At 42.0% G+C, this 19,405-nt stretch overlaps 1 protein-coding gene and 1 long non-coding RNA gene across 8 annotated transcripts in view; one reads left to right on the forward strand and one right to left on the reverse strand.

The window, feature by feature from the left end:
• The window catches only part of LOC128323327 (uncharacterized), a 78,314-nt gene extending 62,339 nt beyond the window's left edge, over window positions 1-15,975 (forward strand). Inside the window, exon 3 of the long non-coding RNA XR_008306204.1 lies at window positions 15,820-15,975. This is a non-coding gene — a long non-coding RNA (uncharacterized LOC128323327). The remainder of the gene's footprint in view (window positions 1-15,819) is intronic.
• Window positions 1-19,405, reverse strand: part of CSMD3 (CUB and Sushi multiple domains 3) — a 1,041,917-nt gene that overhangs the window by 567,201 nt on the left and 455,311 nt on the right. For 5 of the 7 annotated variants that reach the window (XR_008306202.1, XM_053246216.1, XM_053246215.1 and 2 more), the window contains exon 7: window positions 16,445-16,759. The exons of the other annotated variants lie outside the window; for them this stretch is intronic. Coding sequence is in view for 4 of the 5 variants with exons in the window: in XM_053246216.1 (XP_053102191.1) it covers window positions 16,445-16,759 (315 nt within the window). In the remaining variant the exon portion in view is untranslated. The remainder of the gene's footprint in view (window positions 1-16,444; window positions 16,760-19,405) is intronic. 7 annotated transcript variants of the gene reach the window in all.

The following is a 19,405-nucleotide window of genomic DNA, read 5'->3' on the forward strand; positions in this document are numbered from 1 at the left end:
GGTTCTTATGGCAGGTCTTCATACAGATGTATTGTTTTTTTAAAGGAAAACATTTATTTCTACCTTTTAAACAGGTGTGTGTGTGTGTGTGTGTGTGTGTGTGTGTACATATGCATGAAAAGAGGAATTATGAGGCTTATAAACTGTTGTACAACATATATGTCATGTTCTTAGTACAGCAGAGATCGCTGAATGAACTGCAGGTCAGTTCCTGTGTTAACACTTTGCTTGAACTCTATTTTTCCATTCACAAATGTATTTCAATCTGTTTTAAAAGAGGTACACGTGGGGTTCAATCCAGCCAAAGTCAAGCACTCTCAGGTCCCACTGATTTCACAGGAGAATATTTAATCATGTATGTAACACTTCCATTAATGTCAATGGCTAACTTCTAGGTTAATGCTGCGCTTGCACAAACCAAAATGTTCATACACAAGAACGTATAGCTGAGCAGGTGCTCAGAGTTGTTAATCTCTTGTGTTCTTGGTCAGCCCACACAAGCACTGCATTTGTGCAACAAGGATAGCAGAACATAATGGAAATGTCAATTTTTTTAAACAAGTGCAATGGGAAATAGGTAAAATGCCATCTAAATATCTAAATGACATCTAAATCTCTTCTGTCTAACGTTAGCTATAGTAACAAAGGAAATTGGTAATTTAAACCAATCCAAAAAGACTAGGATAACACTCCAAATTAAAAAGGAGATATGACAAAGTAATCTTAGCTTTAGCTACCAAGGACAGTACCTCTACAGTATGAAGTCTTATTTTTCAGAAGTTTCAACATTTCCCCCACAATTCATGGACTGTAGACCAAGAGTTTAATGCCATGGATTACTGTAAAACATACTGCCAGGATTCCACACCATCAGTTACAGGGTACCTGAAAAGAGCTCCTTCCCACTCCAGCACACTTACTTCTAGAGTCCAATGTCATGCATAAGAAAGGTATGGGATAATGTTGCAAGCTCTTGATACAGAAAACTGTATTATTAGAAGAGATCATAGCAAGCCCATGACATTACAGGCTTGTGATGATCTCTCTCAACTACACAGGAGCACCTCACAATTAGCAACAGCTACTGGGATGAACAGACAGGCCCAGCATCACTCCAGCCGCCACCCAGGGGGTGAGGACTGTTTGGCTCACCTTCTACCAGCAGCCACCCCTTGGCCATGCAGTGGCTGGGGGGAAAAACAACACCGTAGGTTTGCCGCACTGGGCAGCAGAGGAGTGGAGGTGGGGTGTCTACAGGAGGCCCCCCAGCCATCTGGAGGGCCCTCCCGGACCTTGGTAGACCACGGACTGGGGCCCCAAGGTCCATGGGTTAGAGCACTTCTGCCAGAAAGTTTGCAACTTTTTCATTCTTCTTTTTAATTTATAAGATTGGGATGCCACTAAATTGTGTTAAATATATGCTAATGAACTATTGTTAAGGATCTGCCCCACTTCTATTTCATTTGAGTCCTCATCCTCAGTACTAGTGGACTGATATACCTCGTATGTGTATCTTCAGCATACCATATCACATCATGTCTAGACACATCATCACACATAGTCAATATCTTTTTGGAAGCAACACTCCCCTAGTTGGCATCTAGATTGGCTGGCAGGTCAACCTAGAGCTGAACATCAAATAAATGAGTGCTACTCTTAAGCCAATGTCCCTCCATTCTGTCAACTCACTCCCTGTTGTGACATTACCCCCTTTTCACATTTAAATAAAAACAGAAGAAAATTAGGGAAACTCCTAGATTGCAACAGGAAGTAGCAAAATACATACTAATGAATGTCCACAGGATATAACTTAGCAAACCCTTATCCAGTACATTGACCTGATGCAAACCATTCATAAAAGGAAATGCCGCTATAGATCAATGAACATTTTAGTGGAGCTCAGTGAATTCAGTTGTATGAAAATATGTTGGCTTGTACAAAACCATGTTTCATATTTATGTAGCTTTTTTCTCAGTTTTAATGAGAACAAAATGTTTCAAGAAAAGAAACGTGAAGAACAATGTCTCATTCTAAAATTAGAAATACCACAAAGCTGCCAAGTTAAACAAAATGATGATATGGCATGTGCTATATATATTTATAACTTAATTTGCAGTTCTGAATGTCTCTCTCTTGACTTTTATTTGAGTTAAAGAAACACTAATGAGCTGCTTCAGAATGATAAAAAACATAAATTTGTTGTCTAGTCTATTGAAAAATACATGATTTATATGGAGGACACACTGAAACTGTAAAGAATATCACTCCACTGACAGCAGTCAACAAAATAGTATATTATAAAAACTGCCACTACTGTCTTCTAAAACAAAAACTGTTATAATGAATATGATGAGCATTATTTTGTTCTAGTTTGATACAAAGGCTACACAAAAGTTTTCAACACATATACGCATCATATATAATAGAGTCTCAGAAATTAGTACATAGTTATAATTCTAAATTAAAATGCATACTTTGTGATGCCTTTTATGAACATGGTCTATTTGAAAGTTTGCACTTATAATAACTCATAATGTCTCTCTGTGACTGCTAGAAGTTAGAGAAAATATGACTGAGGATCTAAAACTTTATGTATGTCTGTATGTTGGTAACCCCTGCTAACTTGGCAAAGAGGCACCTTTTACCGTGCTGATTTTCTTTATTTAGCAGGGGGAGAGTAACTGGCCCTATCCACCCCCAGCACAGTACCTCCAGTGACTGTTGCTGGTGTCTATCTTATGTTTCTTTTAGATTGCAAGCCCTTTGGGGACAGGGATCCATCTTATTTATTTATTATTTCTCTGTGTAAACTTCCCTGAGCCATTTTTGGAAGGGCAGTATAGAAATAAAATAAAATAATAATGATAATGATAATAATGTATACATTTATTGATTGATTTGATTATTCTACTGCCTCACCCAGATGGCTCTGGGTGATTCACAAATATAAAAACAGATAAAACACAAATACATTCATTAACACAATTAAAACCAATTTAAAATCATTTCAGTCATCACTAAAAGCTAGGCTAAAAAGATTTTTAAGGCTCTTTTAAAGGCTGCTAAAACTCTTAAGCCTCTAATATCCATAGAGATAATGTGTGTGTGCATGTGTGTGCGTGCGTGTGTGTGTATATATATATATATTCAATTCCATTGTCAGCTAAGATTTTGTGGGTTAATCCTATCATGGATTGGGACTAGCTTTGATTGATGTATTATATCTTTGCAATGTATTATTATTATTATTAGTAGTAGTAGTAGTACTACTACTACTACTACTACATTTATATCCCGCTTTTCCTCCATGGAGCCCAGAGCGGTGTACTACATACTTGAGTTTCTCTTTCACAACAACCCTGTGAAGTAGATTAGGCTGAGAGAGAAGTGACTGGCCCAGAGTCACCCAGCTAGTTTCATGGCTGAATGGGGATTTGAACTTGGGTCTCCCCGGTCCTAGTCCAGCACTCTAACCACTACACCACACTGGCTCTCTATTACAATGTATTTACAATGTATATACAATATATTGTGTGAGCACACACACCTACACACACGGTATATATATTTCCCCTTAACGAAGAATATTTTGGATTGGTTTTTTTATTTTCACTGATTTTAGCACTGACAGAATAATGTCATGAGCCATTATAAGTACAAACGTTCATATAATTACAATCTTAAGTATAGCCATCGGCCTTCATCTAATGATTGTATAACTCATGAATATGCAGATAAGAACATAGTAGCTCCAGCCCATAGAAAGTTAGTCCCACTTAGCCCATTAAAATTAATGGTAATCATGTTAATCACCAACTTATCTTATTTATCTGTATTTATTTATCTTTGACAATCTAAAATAAAGTTGTGGTCTCGAGTCGGTGTCGACTTCAGGCAACCACAGCGCCATGCAGTTTTCTTTGGCAGAATTCAGGAGGAGTTTACCATTGCCTCCTCCTGCGCAGTATGAGATGATGCCTTTCAGCACTTTCCTATATTGCTGCTGCCTAATATAGGTGTTTCCCATATTCTGGGAAACATACCAGCAGGGATTTGAACCAGCAACCTCTTGCTCACTAGGCAAGTCATTTCCCCACAATCTACCCTCCTCCCAATAGTCTCATGATGACCTGCATATTAAAAATTACAATACAACAAAAACAAAACAAAACACAAATAACCCATAAAGTAATCAATAATACAAATATTGGACAAAAACCATTCAAAAGATAAAACCACTGTAAAATCCATATAATATTTATTTATAAATAAAAATATAAGATGTGGTGGGAAATGTTTCTCTAAACATGAAAATTTTTAGTAGTTGTCTAAAAAGTATGAGAGAGGGAGCCAATCAAATATCCTAGGGAAGGGAGTTCCACAGAAAGAGGGCTCTAGCAGAGAAGAGACTATCCTGCATGGCTGCCCAATGAACCTCAGACAATGGTGGCACATGCAGTTGGCCCTCCTCGTGATCTTATAGGCCACACAGATTCATTAAGGAGAATGAATTTAGGAGATTTGTTCGTTCCCTCAGGTACCCTGTCCCTAAAAGATATGAAGGTAGTAGCAGCACTTTGAATTGCACCTGAAAATCACTACTACTACTACTACTACTACTACTACTGCAAGAAGTAGTCATAGTTGCAGTACGAATGCAAGTATTATCTATCTGTCTATCTATCTGAAATATTTATACCCCACCCCTCCAGTACACTACTGCTTGGGGCGGCTCACAACATTGATAAAATAGTTACAATGTAAAATCAGAATAATAAAATTAACTGAATTAAGATAAACAAGTTAAAAATCTAAGCTAAAACTACAATCAGATTTATAGATGTTAAAACTGCAATACAAACGTTATTTTTAAAAACTAAAAAAAAAAAAAAGAATTGCAAAAAGTAAAGTACCTACCATATATAAGCTACAGGTGAGTCATTAAAAAGTACTACTACTACTACTACTAGTAGTAGTACTACTACTACTAATGATAATAATAATAATAATACTAATAAACTGGCTTCCAGTGTAGCTTGTGAAGGATCAACATTACATGATCTAACAGTTATGATCCAGCTAAAGACTCTCCCAGTGAAATTCTGAACCAGCGGAACTTTTCTAAGGGTCAGGCTCATGTATTGTTTCTCTGTTTTGCCTCTGTCTTGCCCAGGCTTAATTTCAGATAAAACCTTGTGAGATGCCTTAAGTCAATGGCCAAGATGTTGAGCAGGAGTCCCCAAGCATTACATGAGCAGCTGGACTTTAAGGGCAGGAAGGGCACCACTCCCCCCTCTACCAAACAGACATGACTAATCTGTTCCACTTCCCTCTCTCTCTTGTCCTTCTCTGTCTCTCCGGGAAATCTTACAAGTTATGGTTTAACTGCAGTCCTACATCTATCCAAGAGGGGGCTTCCTCTGCCTCTGTGTGTTGCATGCCAAGGGAAGTTCAAATAAAATTATGTAGCAAGGTTGGGTGGCAGATCTGGTTCCCACAAATGTACCAAATCCTGACCTGCGTGATTAGCATAGACATTCCCCAGAAGAAACCAACATGCTTTGTTTTTCCACACAATTTCTTTTAACTCCTGTGGGCAGCAGCATTGCTGCTCTCACCTTGCAAAAGCAGAGTTCACACATGCACTCCAGTTGGCTGGGAAAAGAAGAAAGGAGAGGAGGAAAGTGAAGTGGGGGCAGCTAGTGTGGGCAGCAACTGAAGTGGCTATGCGGTATAGCTCCTAACTGCACTGCAAACAAGCTGGCTGGGCAGTGCGCAGAGCCCACTGGGAGACTGCCCTCTGTCAACTGCCCAGGAGACCAAGCTGGCAGGGAATGGAGGGATCGATTATTCATTCCACTCCTCTGCTCCCTCTCCCTCCTCCCCTCCCCTCCTCTCCCTCCTCTCCCCTCATGGCTCAACAGCGGTTCTCCTGGGCAGCCAACAATGAGGGCTGCCTCCAGGCAGGCTCTACACTACACACTACCCAGCAGCTCATTTGTGGTACAATTAGGCACCATGATGCACCCTACAGTCACTTCAAAAAAGGAGTTGCTTTTTAAGAGTGAAATAGGGGTACTCCATGCTGATGCTCTTGCTCAGTGGCCAGGAGTGGGGTGAGACTCTTTGGGAAAGAGGGGACAGGGAAGAAAGATGGTGGTGGGGAAATGGGGTTGGGAAAGGGATGGCAGGCTGGTTGGCTGGCTGAGTTCAATGTGTTGCAGGATGGTGAGGACCTTCAGTATCATTTCCACCCAGGAGATCAGAGAACAAGGTGCGGGGAGCAGCCCTAGCAGAAGATGTCCTTGGCTCTCCCCTATTACATACTTTTCTCTCTGTGTCAACTGAGCAGTGGACACCTCTTTCCTTAATTCTCTCCCCTACACACCCCAAATTAGACCAGTGGCCACAGGGTCTGGCATTGCTGTCATTTCCCAAATCTGGGGAAGCCCCATCTTCCCTCTCCCTTTCCTCCTGGTGTTGTGGGGTGATTCCTCTGTCCTCTTGACATAGGTGGATTTTGCGGAGTCTGCCTGAGACTGTGTTGATACAGAATAGTTATCAAAGAGCAAGTTTTGTGCACAGTACATGTGTGTAAATCCAAGGCTTTATTTTGTACTGTTTGCATACTTCTCTGCTTGTCTCTTAAAAGCAAATATTGCATGAAACCTGATGCACTACATGGCTAATTCAACATGTAGCTTATATATCTTGTAAGTTAAAGCTTATTTGTGTATTCAGTTTGTATGCTGCCAAGTGGCTCAGGGTGGTTTACGCTGATATATATGATATAATTGATATATTTATGCATTGGTATAATTGATATATTGATATAATTTATACATTTATGCAGGTCTTGATAGGCACAATTCAGCTTTTTAACTATGAAAGATCTCATGCAACAAAGTGTTTGTTCTGATTTGTCAGTTTAAGAGATGGCCTTCCCATCCTCAGTGACTATCCTGACCCTGTTTCCAGTGTGTGCTGGGTAAAAACTATTGTATTGCTGTCTGTCACAAAAATGATGCACTAATTATTTTGTTGGAGGATGCTTCCTGCTCCTAAAAATTAAATAACAGAGGTTGGGATGTTCAGTTTTATCTTCTGTGAAAGGCAGATAAACTGTCTTTGGAGAGCTTCTGAAGATTTTAAGTGTTACTATGAAGGGAACAAAATCTTCAAGAATTCTAAATCTGTTTTCAGTAGGAGGAAAGAAGGTCTCTGAGCACAGGTAGATTGCATGCCATTGTGAGCCTGACATCAGATTGGGGTGGCAATGTGGGTGAGGTAGACATAAGAGATAAACTGAAGGTTGAGGACTATGCATCTTGCTCTGGCGAATATGTGGGTGATCAAGCAGAAAGAGTGTCTCTGAGTATGGACAGAGTGTATTCCATGCTGTCCTAGTCTCTACGCCAGCCCCCAGCCCCAGTGACCACCAGGGTCACTGGAACATTGCATTCTGGAACCTATCCTGCAGGAAAGAGCAGAACCACTGTAACACAGTGAGCCGGGTCTCACAATCAGTGAGACCCGGTTTGAGAAGGTAAGCGGGGATTGTGGGCTAAGCCCGCTCTCCCCGCAGACAAGCAGGGCAGGAGCCCTGGACAGCCGGATTGGCCAGCTGTCCACACAACTGCCGGCTCTGTGATGGAGCCAGCGGGGGCTGGAAGGATCGGGGGCCGAGCGGCCCCCGGAAGCTCCAGTATGCCCTGCGCAAGCACGCAGGGCACACTGGAGAGATCCCCGGAGCCGGGAGGCAGCAAGGGTCTACTCATGAGTAGCCATGGCATGGAGCTACTCACGATTTTAAAAAACTGGGTTTGCAGAGCACTCGCTCCGCAAACCCGGTTTAAGGGGAGGGGTTGTTTGGTAGGTTAATCTCCAGGAGGCAACCGGGCTCGCCTACGAGCCCAATGGCTCACACGATCAGACGGAATTTGGCTAGGCTCCCCTAGCCCAATTTCGGCTAATCATGGCAATAGCCTCAGTGCCTCCTAATCCCACCCCTCCCTCAAGACAGCCCAGAAGGATACCATGGTCAATGGTACTGAGAGCTGCTGAGAGATCCAACAGAACCAACAGGAATGTACCTCCCATCTAGTTCTTAGTTAAGTCATCTGCCAGAGCGACCAGCACATTTTCAATCCCAAATCCAGGGTGGAAGTTAGACTGAAAGGGGTCAGGATAATTTGCTTAACCAGTTATGTCTAGAGCTAAGACACCATTACCTGCTCAAGCAATATTATTTATTATTATTATTATTTTATTTTTTACATTTATATCCCGCCCTTCCTCCAAGGAGCCCAGAGCGGTGTACTACATACTTGAGTTTCTCTTTCACAACAACCCTGTGAAGTAGGTTAGGCTGAGAGAGAAGTGACTGGCCCAGAGTCACCCAGCTAGTTTTATGACTGAATGGGGATTTGAACTCGGGTCTCCTCGGTCCTAGTCCAGCACTCTAACCACTACACCACACTGGCTCTCTTAAAGAGATTTAAAGAGACTTTTAAAGAGATTGGTCAGATTTAAGCCTTTGAGTTAGAATTCTATATTATGGCAGTGGGAAAACAAATAAAGTGGCAGCAGTGGAGGTCAAGGAGTCACGCGAGGTGGACCCGATAGAGACAGGTAAACTGGTTTCTGTGGCAGTATGGGGAGTGGAAATACTTTCCTGTCTGAACCTGTGCTACTCAGGACCCTTTCACATGATAATATGGGCTGAAAGGAAGGCGGGATTCTACTTGCCTGCTCCCAAAGCCTCCTTTTAGCTATGCAATTCATGGGCCCACACGAATGCCGCAGTAGTATTTTCCATAGCTTATATTGGGAGCTGGGACCTCGAGCTGTCCCACAATGCATTGTAAGAGTAGCGGAGAGCAGCCATCAGTACTGCAGGAGCTCTGCTCTACCTGGCCCCACTTTCCACACAATTCTATGGTAAATATGGCTGCCAGCTCCCCAGAGCACTTTAAACACTTTAGTGTTGCAGATAACCAAAAGGATAGGATCCATTTTCATCCTACCTCACTTTTAACCTGGGTAGCGATCTGGGTAGCGAAAAGTATAATCATAGAGTTGGAGGGGCCTATAGTAGGGATGTGCATGGAACTGGCTGGCTCGGTTTGGTTTGAGTCCAAACCGGACTCGAACCTGACTGGGTCAGTTTGGCCCGGCACCACCTCAAACCTTCCTGGTCCGGTCCGGTGGGGGGTTGCAATTTTTTTAATTTTTTTAATTATCATATCCCCTTCGGGGGAGTTCCTTGGGATGTTGGGGGGGATCCATGGAGGTTCACCCTCCCCCCACTGGCCTCCATTATTACTGCCAGCTGCCTATTCAGCAGGTTTTTCAGCCTGTTCGGGCCTTCAAACTTTGGCACGGCAGCCATTTTGGATGACCCTGCACCTCTGCAAGACCTGGCATGACCCAGGCCTCTCAGAGGCCAATTGCACAGGCATAGCAGCATCCAAAATGGCCACAGTGCCAAAGTTTGAAGGCCCGAATGGGCCGAAAACCCGGCCAAACGGGCCGCTGGCGGTGATAATGGAAGCTGGCGGAGGGAGGGGGAACCTGCACAGACTCCACCACCACCACCACCCAAAGAAACTCCCCCAAAGAGGATACAGTAAAAAAAAAATTTTTTTAACTGCGAACCCCCAAACAGTTGGAGGTGTTCGGTCCAGGGTCAGACCAAACTGGGGGTGGTTTGGTTCAACCCCGGACCATCAAAACGAACTGCCTCAACATTGAACCTGTTCAAAGTCAAGCTGGTTTGCACATCCCTAGCCTATAGGTCATCTGGTCCAAACCCCTGCTTGATGCAGGAAATCCAGAGCTAGAGCATCCCCTATAGATGGCAAACCAGCCATAAAAACCTCCTCCAAGAGAGAGCCCACTAGCCTATTAGGTGATTGACTTCATTGTTAATCTAATAGGAACATACGAAGCTGCCATATGCTGAGTCAGACCATTGGTCCATCTTGCTCAGTATTGTCTACACAGACTGGCAGTGGCTTCTCCAAGGTTGCAGGCAGGAATCTCTCTCAGCCCTATCCTGGAGATCCCAGGGAAGGAACTTGGAACCTAGATGCTCTTCCCAGAGCAGCCCCATCTCTGAGGGGGAAGTCTTACAGTGCTCACACTCCTAGTCTCCCATTCACATGCAACCAGGGTGGACCCTGCTTAGCTAAGGGGACAAGTCATGCTTGCTACCACAAGTCCAGCTCTCTTCTCCATGATAATCTTATCATTAAGAAGTTTCTCAAATTGTTCAAGCAAAATCTACCCTCCTATAATGATCTAGTCCAGCCCTCTGGGCAAGGGTGTAGCTATAATTGAGCGGATGGGTGTAAAGAACCTGTGCTTCCGAGCTCCTGACAGCCCCCTAGTTCCACCCCTCCCTATTTTCTTAATTGTATCCCTCATTCCAAGGGGCCGCCAGAGAGAGAGGCGAACATGGACCCTTTCTCCCCTCGCTACACCCCTGCCTCTGGGGCAGTGGACTACAAACTTTTGCCCTCTTCTACATAACAGTCCTTCACAATGCATTTGAAGAGTGATATCATTCCATGTCCCCACTCCCAGTCTTCTCTTTTTCAAAGAAAGCAAACTAAGTACTCTCAATCTTCCCTCAGAGGGCTTGCCCTTCAGACCCCTGACCATCCTTGTCACCCTCCTCTAAAGCCATTCCAATTTGTCTACATCCTTCTTAAAGTGTGGTGCTCCGAACTGGCCACAATATCCCCAATGAGGTCTGACTAGTGTGGAATAAAGTGCTTTGATTATGTTTTCTCTATCTATCTATCTATCTATCTATCTATCTATCTATCTATCTATCTATCTAACATATTTATACCCCGCCGCTTCAGTACACTACTGCTCATGTCTTACACATTATCATTTAAACATTTTTGTTTAAACATGTTGAATGACCACAAGGCCAGAATAAGAAAGTAAAGGATGGGTTGCCAGTGACCCCAGAATAGTTTAAGACTAGAAAGAGCAGAGGTAACTGGGGGGGAACCAAAACTACTTGTCTCATGTTGTATCCATTTTTAGAACTGTTGAAAAGCACCTTGCATTTTCAGTCCCTTTGAACACTTATTGTGAGCATATTATTTATTTAAAATAATTCTACCCCAGTCCTCCAACACACTGCTACTCAGGGCAGCTTACAATAAAAACACAACTAAAAACAATAAGTGATAAAGACAAACAACAATAACCATGGAGCAAAATGAAATAGAAGATAGTGGCTGACAGGCCACACAGGTGTACAAAGGAAGAGCAAGAGCTCTGTCCTTGCAGGAGCCAAGAAATTGACAGTGCACAAAGATTACGGTGCAGTTCTGGGCGGATGGAAGGTGAAGCGATTTTCATCTCTCCCTTTCCCACAAAAGCTCTTCTTCAATCCAAGACTATTTCCATGGGGGCTGCACAGCCCTCGCAAACATATTCCTAGATGCAAACAGGGCATTTGCAAGGAGAAGAAAAACATGAAAATTGCTTCCCTCTTCACCTCCACCACAGTGCTGAGTGGCAAGCCTCATGCACGGTCAGTTTCCTGGCTGCTTGTGAGGCTGGAGCTCTTCTTCCACTCTTGTAAAGAAATCTGTGGAGTATGTCAGCCATTGAGGCGATTCTCCTGATCAGTGGAAAGCGGGCTTAGGGAGCTTAGCCCGCTGCCCACGGATCATGGGAACCACCGGGCTGAAACACTGATAGGTGCCAGTCCCTCCGGGGGCGGGGGTCATCATAAGGCACTGCACATTCCTGCAGTGCATTGTGGAATTTCTGGGGGCTGGATTGATGTGTCCCAACCCCTGCACCTCCGTGCTGCTCGTGGCAGTTGCAGACAGTTGAGCATGCAATTTGCACGCCCAGCAACTCCACATGGCTCGTCTGCGGGGAAGGCGAACTTCTGATGCCTTCTCTGCCACCCCCATAAGCCCTCTCACTGGATCATGAGAAAGGGCTCTAAGCCTGCATTCCCACAATCACAGCTATCCTGGTTAGAGTGGTTCAACCATCCAGGATGGCTGAACCCTGCAGGGCTTATTGTGAGCACCCAGGATTTCTGGATACTTCTGGCCAAACCCCTGTGGTTAAACTGCATTTAACCAGGCAAGATAACCAGGATATGGTTTCTTGTGAGAAATTCTGAAGCAGTTCTCCCCGGCCCAATGATCCTTGCTAATTGCCATGCTTTTGTGGATGCAGCCTAAATTTAAAAAGCTGATTAAAACCTATTTTAAAACATTTCTCTAAAAAGCAGTGTTTTCAGTTTCTTTTAAAAGAAATGATCAAGGAGGGAGAATGATGAATCACCTCTGTCAAGGCATTCCAAAGACAGGGGGCACAACTAAGAAGGCCTAGTCCCTGGACCTCGCCAGTTGAGTCGGCATCAGTGGTGGAGTGTGAAGGACCCTGGCAGATTCATAGGAGTGAATGTGGTCTACAGATACTCCAGTTCCAAACCATGTAGGGCTTTGAAGGTCTAAACCAGCGCTTTGAATCTGGCCTGGAAGCAAACTGGCAGCCAGTGAAGCTGCCATTGCATAGACATTACACGTGTGTAGCAACTAGAGCCCACAAACATCCTTGCAGCAGCATTCTAAACCAGATGACATTTCTGAACCATCTCAAAGGCAGATGCCCATTGTGTGCATTGCAGTAATCCAATCTGGATATAACCCATGAATGAGTAACAGAGGCCAAATCTGATTTATCTAGATAAGGTCGCAGCTGGCATGCTGTTTATATGCTGTCCATGTTGGATGCTATGGGTTTTTCATTATCCATATGATTTTGCCAGTCGTGGCTTTACACTACATCTCACATTATAACATCACATGATGCCCTAAGTAAAATAATGTTTGTTGCCACAGCCAATAAAATTAAATGGGAGCGTGTGAACAAATTAGGCCAAGGATAGTGGGGGGGGGGGGGGAGAGGAAAAATGAAGACCGGAAATAGCAATAGTTAGAACAAATACAACAATGAAGCAATCTGAATGTTTAATGAGGGGTTTTTTTTCTTGATAATTTGTTCTGCTACATGAAATGTCTTAATTATTTGAAGCAAATATCAAATCAGAAATTTTTTTATCAGCTAATGTCTCTACCACAAACTCCCATCAGTGAAGCTTACTGCAGTGCCAAATCTTTTAAAAGTAAATAACCAATACTTCCTTCTGTATTAACTGAAATAAAGGATGTTGCTGGAGGAAAATGCTATCTTCTGTTTTATACATTGAGATTGCATTAATAAAGAAACAAACTGATTGCTGACCAGCAGTAAGGTAGACCAGCAGGAAGGAAGATACATAACTCTGTTTTGCTTGCCATCTATCTTTAAGAAACGTAAGGTTATCACATTTGTCATACTGCACTAGACCAGCAGTCCATTTAATCCTATTTTGTCTCTCTGCAAGGTTATACACATGTAATTATCAAGAATCCTGCCCATAGGGGGAAAGTGTCTACCTAATCCTATCAGTTTGTGGTTGATTTATTGCCTGAAACATTAGTTTCCCCCCTTCTATTTGCTTCTCGAAATTTAACTATCTCTAAAGAAGGGGGTAACTCTACAGTTGAATACCACTGCATATTTCCTATTTAGGACATAACTTAGCTATAATATTACATTTGCAAATCAGCAACAAATGCAAAAAAAAAGTACTAGTAATGCTCAGTAGTCACTAGGTATCAAATACTGTACGTGGGCATACATTGGGAGCCAATATGGTGTAGTCTGTAGTGGACAGAATGATGCATTTGAACCAGGTAGATTTACATCAATCACTATGAAGCTTTCTTGGTGACCATGGGCCAGTTACTCTATCTCTGCATAACCTATTCCACAGGGTTGTTGCAGTATTAGAAAAGGGGGAAAGCCTACACTTCCCGGGGTCCTTAGAGGAAGGATAGGATGCCAAAGCAATATAATTATAATTAAACAAATAATTACATATAAGAGTTTGTCTATCAGGCTTAACTGGAATATAGCTATAAAGCAATACAAATGTATTCTGATGCTGCATTAAGGGTTTATTTAGTAGGCAAATGAAGGCATTAAATATACTTTGAATTCTGTTCCAGCCAGTGTTGTTGTAAGGGCACTAATGAATAAATAAATCCCTGCTCATGAAGGGGATTCTCTCTCTGCCTCAGATTGTGTTACATATGTGTGCATAGCGCACCCCAAACAATGAAGCGAATGGGCACCCGAAGAGCTGCTTGCAATGTGATAGTGTTTCAGAGAGATAGTATACTTCGTTTTTTTAAGCTATAAAGCTTCTAACTTCTGCAGATATCTGAAAGAAGAAATGTGTTTATATTTCATCTAGAAGTGTAGTAAAAAATGTTCTCTCTGATATTGTGCAGAAGATGCTAGTGCCACTGTGGAACGCAATTGTAAACATTTCCAGTGCAGGATCAACAGCCAGGACCCACAGTAAGCTTACACAGAGAAAATGTCTCAACTATCATTGACATGCATCCAGTGGGGTGGAAACCCCTGTAGCAGAAAATCTGTTGAAGAATTAAGAGAGCAAAGAACTTGGGAGGAATAAAATAGAATTAACCAACCTAGAATTTAACACAAGCAGTGCAACAAAATCGTTAACTCATGTGTAGCCAGAACAGAGAGGACAGCATGTTTCTGTATATTCTGCTTCAGAGTACGAGCATAGAGCTGTGGATTTGACAGTCAAAAGTTAAAGATGCTTTCTCTTCCCTAAAAAACCTGGCTCCCCTTGCATTCCTTACATAATCCTAAGAAAACTGTAAAATCAACACATATGAGGCAGCAACTAAAATAATAATCCAGAAAAAGAAAGAGTATCAGAATGAGTGTTTGTATCTTTAGTGATTACAAGATAAAGAAATGATTGCAAATTTAAAGAACCATCAATGCCAACTATCTAGAGAGAGATGCTGGGGTCTAAGCCTGAGAGAATGCCATCTACTTCTTAAAGGGTAGGGAGATGCAGTGGTTACACAAGGGGCAGATAAAGGCAATTATCTCTGAATAGGTGTTTCACTTCAATATTACTTAAAATATTGTAGAACTCACCCCAGGGATGTAAAGATTTTTCCTGAACTGGGCTGATCTTTCTCCAAGTAGGAAACCCTTGTGCATATTTGCAATAATTGCTGTTTATTTGTTTTTAATTGTTTTTAATTATTTGCAATAATTGCTATTTATTTGTTTCTTATTTATTTTTAACCCTTTCATAGGTTATTCTATATATCAATATAGTATTAGTTGTAAACAAAATAACAGTCTGTTATCAAATTTGTACTTTAAATATCAAATTATGTGATCTTAAAAGTATTTTAAGAACAAGTTGAATAATTTACAGTAATAAAATTATGATGTTTTTCTAAAAACCTGGGTTATTTTATAAGCACTACATTTTAGATACAACCAACTTAATTTTAAGCAAAATAGGACTTTAAACATATTTGTATTATGGTTTTTCAAATAATCATTAGAATAAAGCAGGATATCAGTTTGAAGGCGTTATTACATTTTGAAGCTGTTCTCCCTCTTAGTCTGCCCTTTGCTTAATCATTAAATATTGTTGGGGAGGGGTTGATAGGTAACCTTGACACTAAACACAACCAATATGTTGTTGTGGATTTCAATAATTCCCCTGTTTACTAACATCAGTAAATAATTTTAACACCCATCATAGCACACAATTTTGCAAGTCAATATATCTGCCAAATTTACAGTTATTATACATGTAATTTAAATTGAGCTTAAACTGGTCTCTTCACTTTGCTAAATTCTGTTTGGTCTTTCTTATAGGATGTCATGAATTTGGAGCTGGAATAATAAACTACTACCCTGAACCTTTCAAATCAACAAGTGTTATTCTCTTATTCGGGGTCAATTCTTCCAATACAGTTGCCATAGTCTACTTACTGCATGATTTGTGTGGCAGTTCATCAACAAAATAAAGAAGTTTTGTGTGTATTGGCTAACAGGCAAATCTTCCTCCACTAAGTGTTTTGTCTGATGTTACAAAATCCAGGGTGGTGACTTGCAGGCAAATTATGGGGAGAAAGTGGGGGCTGATCCATGTGACAAGCTGACACAAATGAATCAGTTAGCAGTATGGAGCAGAGACCATATGGAAATAGCTCGCACTGTGATTCCCTGTTCACTCCAAAGAGGCTTCTCTTATTTTAGTGCACAGAAGCAGACTTCACTTGACTGAAGCCTCCCTCTTCACTAGTACCTTAACTATTTCTAATAGTAAGCCTTTCATCTCCTTCATTTTCCAGACCCCAGATGCTGATCTCATCAACATCCATTCTATTTAATGAACCCTTTCCCTACCTTTTCATTGTATGGAGTCAAATAAAAATAGTTTAGGTGACACATCTATGGCTGTAGACTAAATGGGCACAAGTAAAATAACATCCAATACCTCTATAAGTAACAACTGCAAGCTCTTTAGTTCTTTCTATCTGTTCAGCATTTCTTGGCCGTCTTCTTGTACTTTGGGTATTTGCTGATTGAAGGGAGAGCGATTCCTTGGAAGTGGCGAGTTCCAGATCTGATTTTCTGAGATTCACAGCTTGCACTCGCTGCTCTTCGGAAACTCTATGTCTGGTGACAGCAGTAACACTGGATACAGTAACATCAGCAGATGTGCTAGCAACAGTATTATCACCAGCAGTTGCCGCAATATCCTCCTCTAACTCACCAGTGGAGGCAGTTTGGGTCAAAGTGGAAGAAGAACCTGTGGGACACACAGTAGCACTGGATGCTAACTTTTTTCTTTAGAATTGTGTTTTTTTTCTTTTCTGCTCAATTTAATCAGAATTTTTCCCCTCTGTTTACCACATTAAAAACAACTGGCTTAGTGAGCGGCAACTCAAAATAGTTGTTTATTCAAAATAAAATCTGCCATACTCAGAGAACATATTCACACATCAATATAAAATAATGTACCTATACCCATTTAACTCACAAAGCACAGTTCAGTAGAAAAGGTCGCAAAAAGAATAAAAGAAATCATTTTTTGAGGTGTCTGCAGGTCAGCAACAGATTGGTCTTTTGTCATTCACTTTCCAGTTTATCTGAGGAGGGCATTTCTTACATAAAAGCTATTAAGTGCACTTGTGAAAAAAGCCACAGGACAACTTTTTACTGACTGGCAGCACAACACAGCACAAATATTTCTTCTTCTTTTCAAATGATCCAGTGGGTGAAACCTTAACCCTGCTCAGGCATTATAGGAAGTAATGTTCTCCAGTGCTCTCCAAACAAGCACTATAAGACTACAAGCATGGAGAGTGGGAGACAGAGCTGCGGAGATCAGTTTGGGGATGGTGTTTCCAAGCATATACTCTTGGGGACACTTTACATGAGTATGGTATTCCCACTTTCTGTAATGCCTGAATAGGGCTATTATTTGTCCCTGTTTAAGAGCTACATTATTTTTCTAGAAAAGATTCTTAGAAAGCTATGGGTATGATCTTTCCCCATTAAAGTGAAGTGCTTATACACTGAGGTATTCCCATAGGGCTCAAAAGAACTGTGTGTCTCTCCTTTCCCCGTCAGTGTGCATGCACATTCCCAGTAATGGGAATGGAAAATCTCTATTCACTTCCCCTATCCTCATTTAGCTCTACTCTCTGCTCCACTTAGTTATGCAGGCTCCAGAGCCTATACACATGCTGTGGGGGAGAGAAAAACATGACCATTTGGAACCGTATGGGAAACCCCTTCATGAGAAGCAAGATCAATCATACCCTGTACATCCCATCTTGTGCTGATACTGTTTTTGTTTATAAGCTATTAGCCAGGTGATTGAACACAAGCATCAAGCAGTAGTTTTAATGCAGTAGCCCATTTGGGCAAATATATCTGACATACAGAGCACATGTCCTGTATGAGTGTGTAACCCTCGTCTCATCCTTTTTTCAAATTACTTCTCAAAATTACTGTGAAAAAATATAGAATCTCCAAAGGGCTCATCGAAACATATTGAGATAATGAAAATGATTTGCCAGGTAACCTCCCTTCTGCAGTAACTCCTACGACTATATGCTTGCAAAACTTTGAGCAGAAGCAGTATGTTGGGGTTTTTCCCTCTTAACTGGTCAGTTTATTTAATTTAATTTTATTTATTTATTTATTACACTTTTATACCGCCCCACACACGCTGACAGAAATATACCACCCCCAAACTCTATACCAGCGTCATGCCATTTTCTAGGCACAGCTCGAGGTGTTTGCTGACATCCTAACTAAGGCTGCACCCACAGTAGGTGAGATGCATCCATGCAAGAAGAGACTTCTTGACTACCACAGTTAAGGGCATTGTGCATGGGTCAGGGGTGGGGCGTGGGGGTGCTATCTTTGCCAATCTCCCCTTCCTCTGGAAGTGCCCTGAGTCACTCAATACCATGTCCCTGAGGGTCACACAGTTCTCAGAGACATATTTTAGGGTGGTGCCCTCAGCAGCACAGGTGCTTCTTCCCGGTGCATGCATGCAGCCTTAGTATGTCAGCTGCTGCTTTTTGTTGTTGTTGGATTATAATACAAAACTGGATTATTGGGGACAGTCATTGTATGAATTTGAAAAACACCACAAACAGAAGGCTCTAGAAACTTTCTGGAGAACATGATTTTATGTTTATACATAAGGGAGACTTCGGTCTGCTGAACATTGAAAAAGCAGTTGTGGTGGGGGGCGGGAATGGAAATATAAATGGGTGGGTTGATGCTTAACCCTCGCCAAACTACCCTACCCTCATAGGACTCTCCTCCTCCAGCTGTTTATGTTTCCAGTTATGCAGAATTCCAACAGAAGCCCAGGAATCCTAGCCAGAGAAAAGGTTCTGGGCAAAGGATTGGAGTAGGGGTGTCCACAAAACCGGTTTACCCAGTTTGGTTCAAGCCTGAGCCAGAGTCAAGCCAGACCAGGCATATTTGGCTTTGTGCCCCCAAACTACAAACTCGGCTCAGCTCAAATTCGAGCCAGTATGGGGTTCTAAAAGTAATAGATAGATAGATAGATAGATAGATAGATAGATAGATAGATAGATAGATAATTTAAACATACCACCAGGTCTGGCAGCCTCTGAGGGGTGCTGCTGTGGGGTCTCTGGAGGTTCCCTCTCCCCCAGCTGGCCTCCCCCCAGACTTCTATAGGCTGGTTCGGCCCATTTTTGGCAAGTCTCAGCACTTTCTGAGGTGGTGGTGGCCAGTATTCCTTCTAACAGGGATTCCCAGATGTAGTTGACTGCAACTCCCATTATCTCCAGCTACAATGGCTTTTGCTTGGGGATTATGGAACTTGTAATCAACAACATCTGGGAATCCCTGTTAGAGGGAACACTGGTGGTGGCCATTTTGGAGGCCACCGCACATGTGCCCT

Source organism: Hemicordylus capensis, chromosome 4 (genome assembly GCF_027244095.1).
Source record: "Hemicordylus capensis ecotype Gifberg chromosome 4, rHemCap1.1.pri, whole genome shotgun sequence".
Classification (NCBI taxonomy): Eukaryota; Metazoa; Chordata; class Lepidosauria; order Squamata; family Cordylidae; genus Hemicordylus; species Hemicordylus capensis.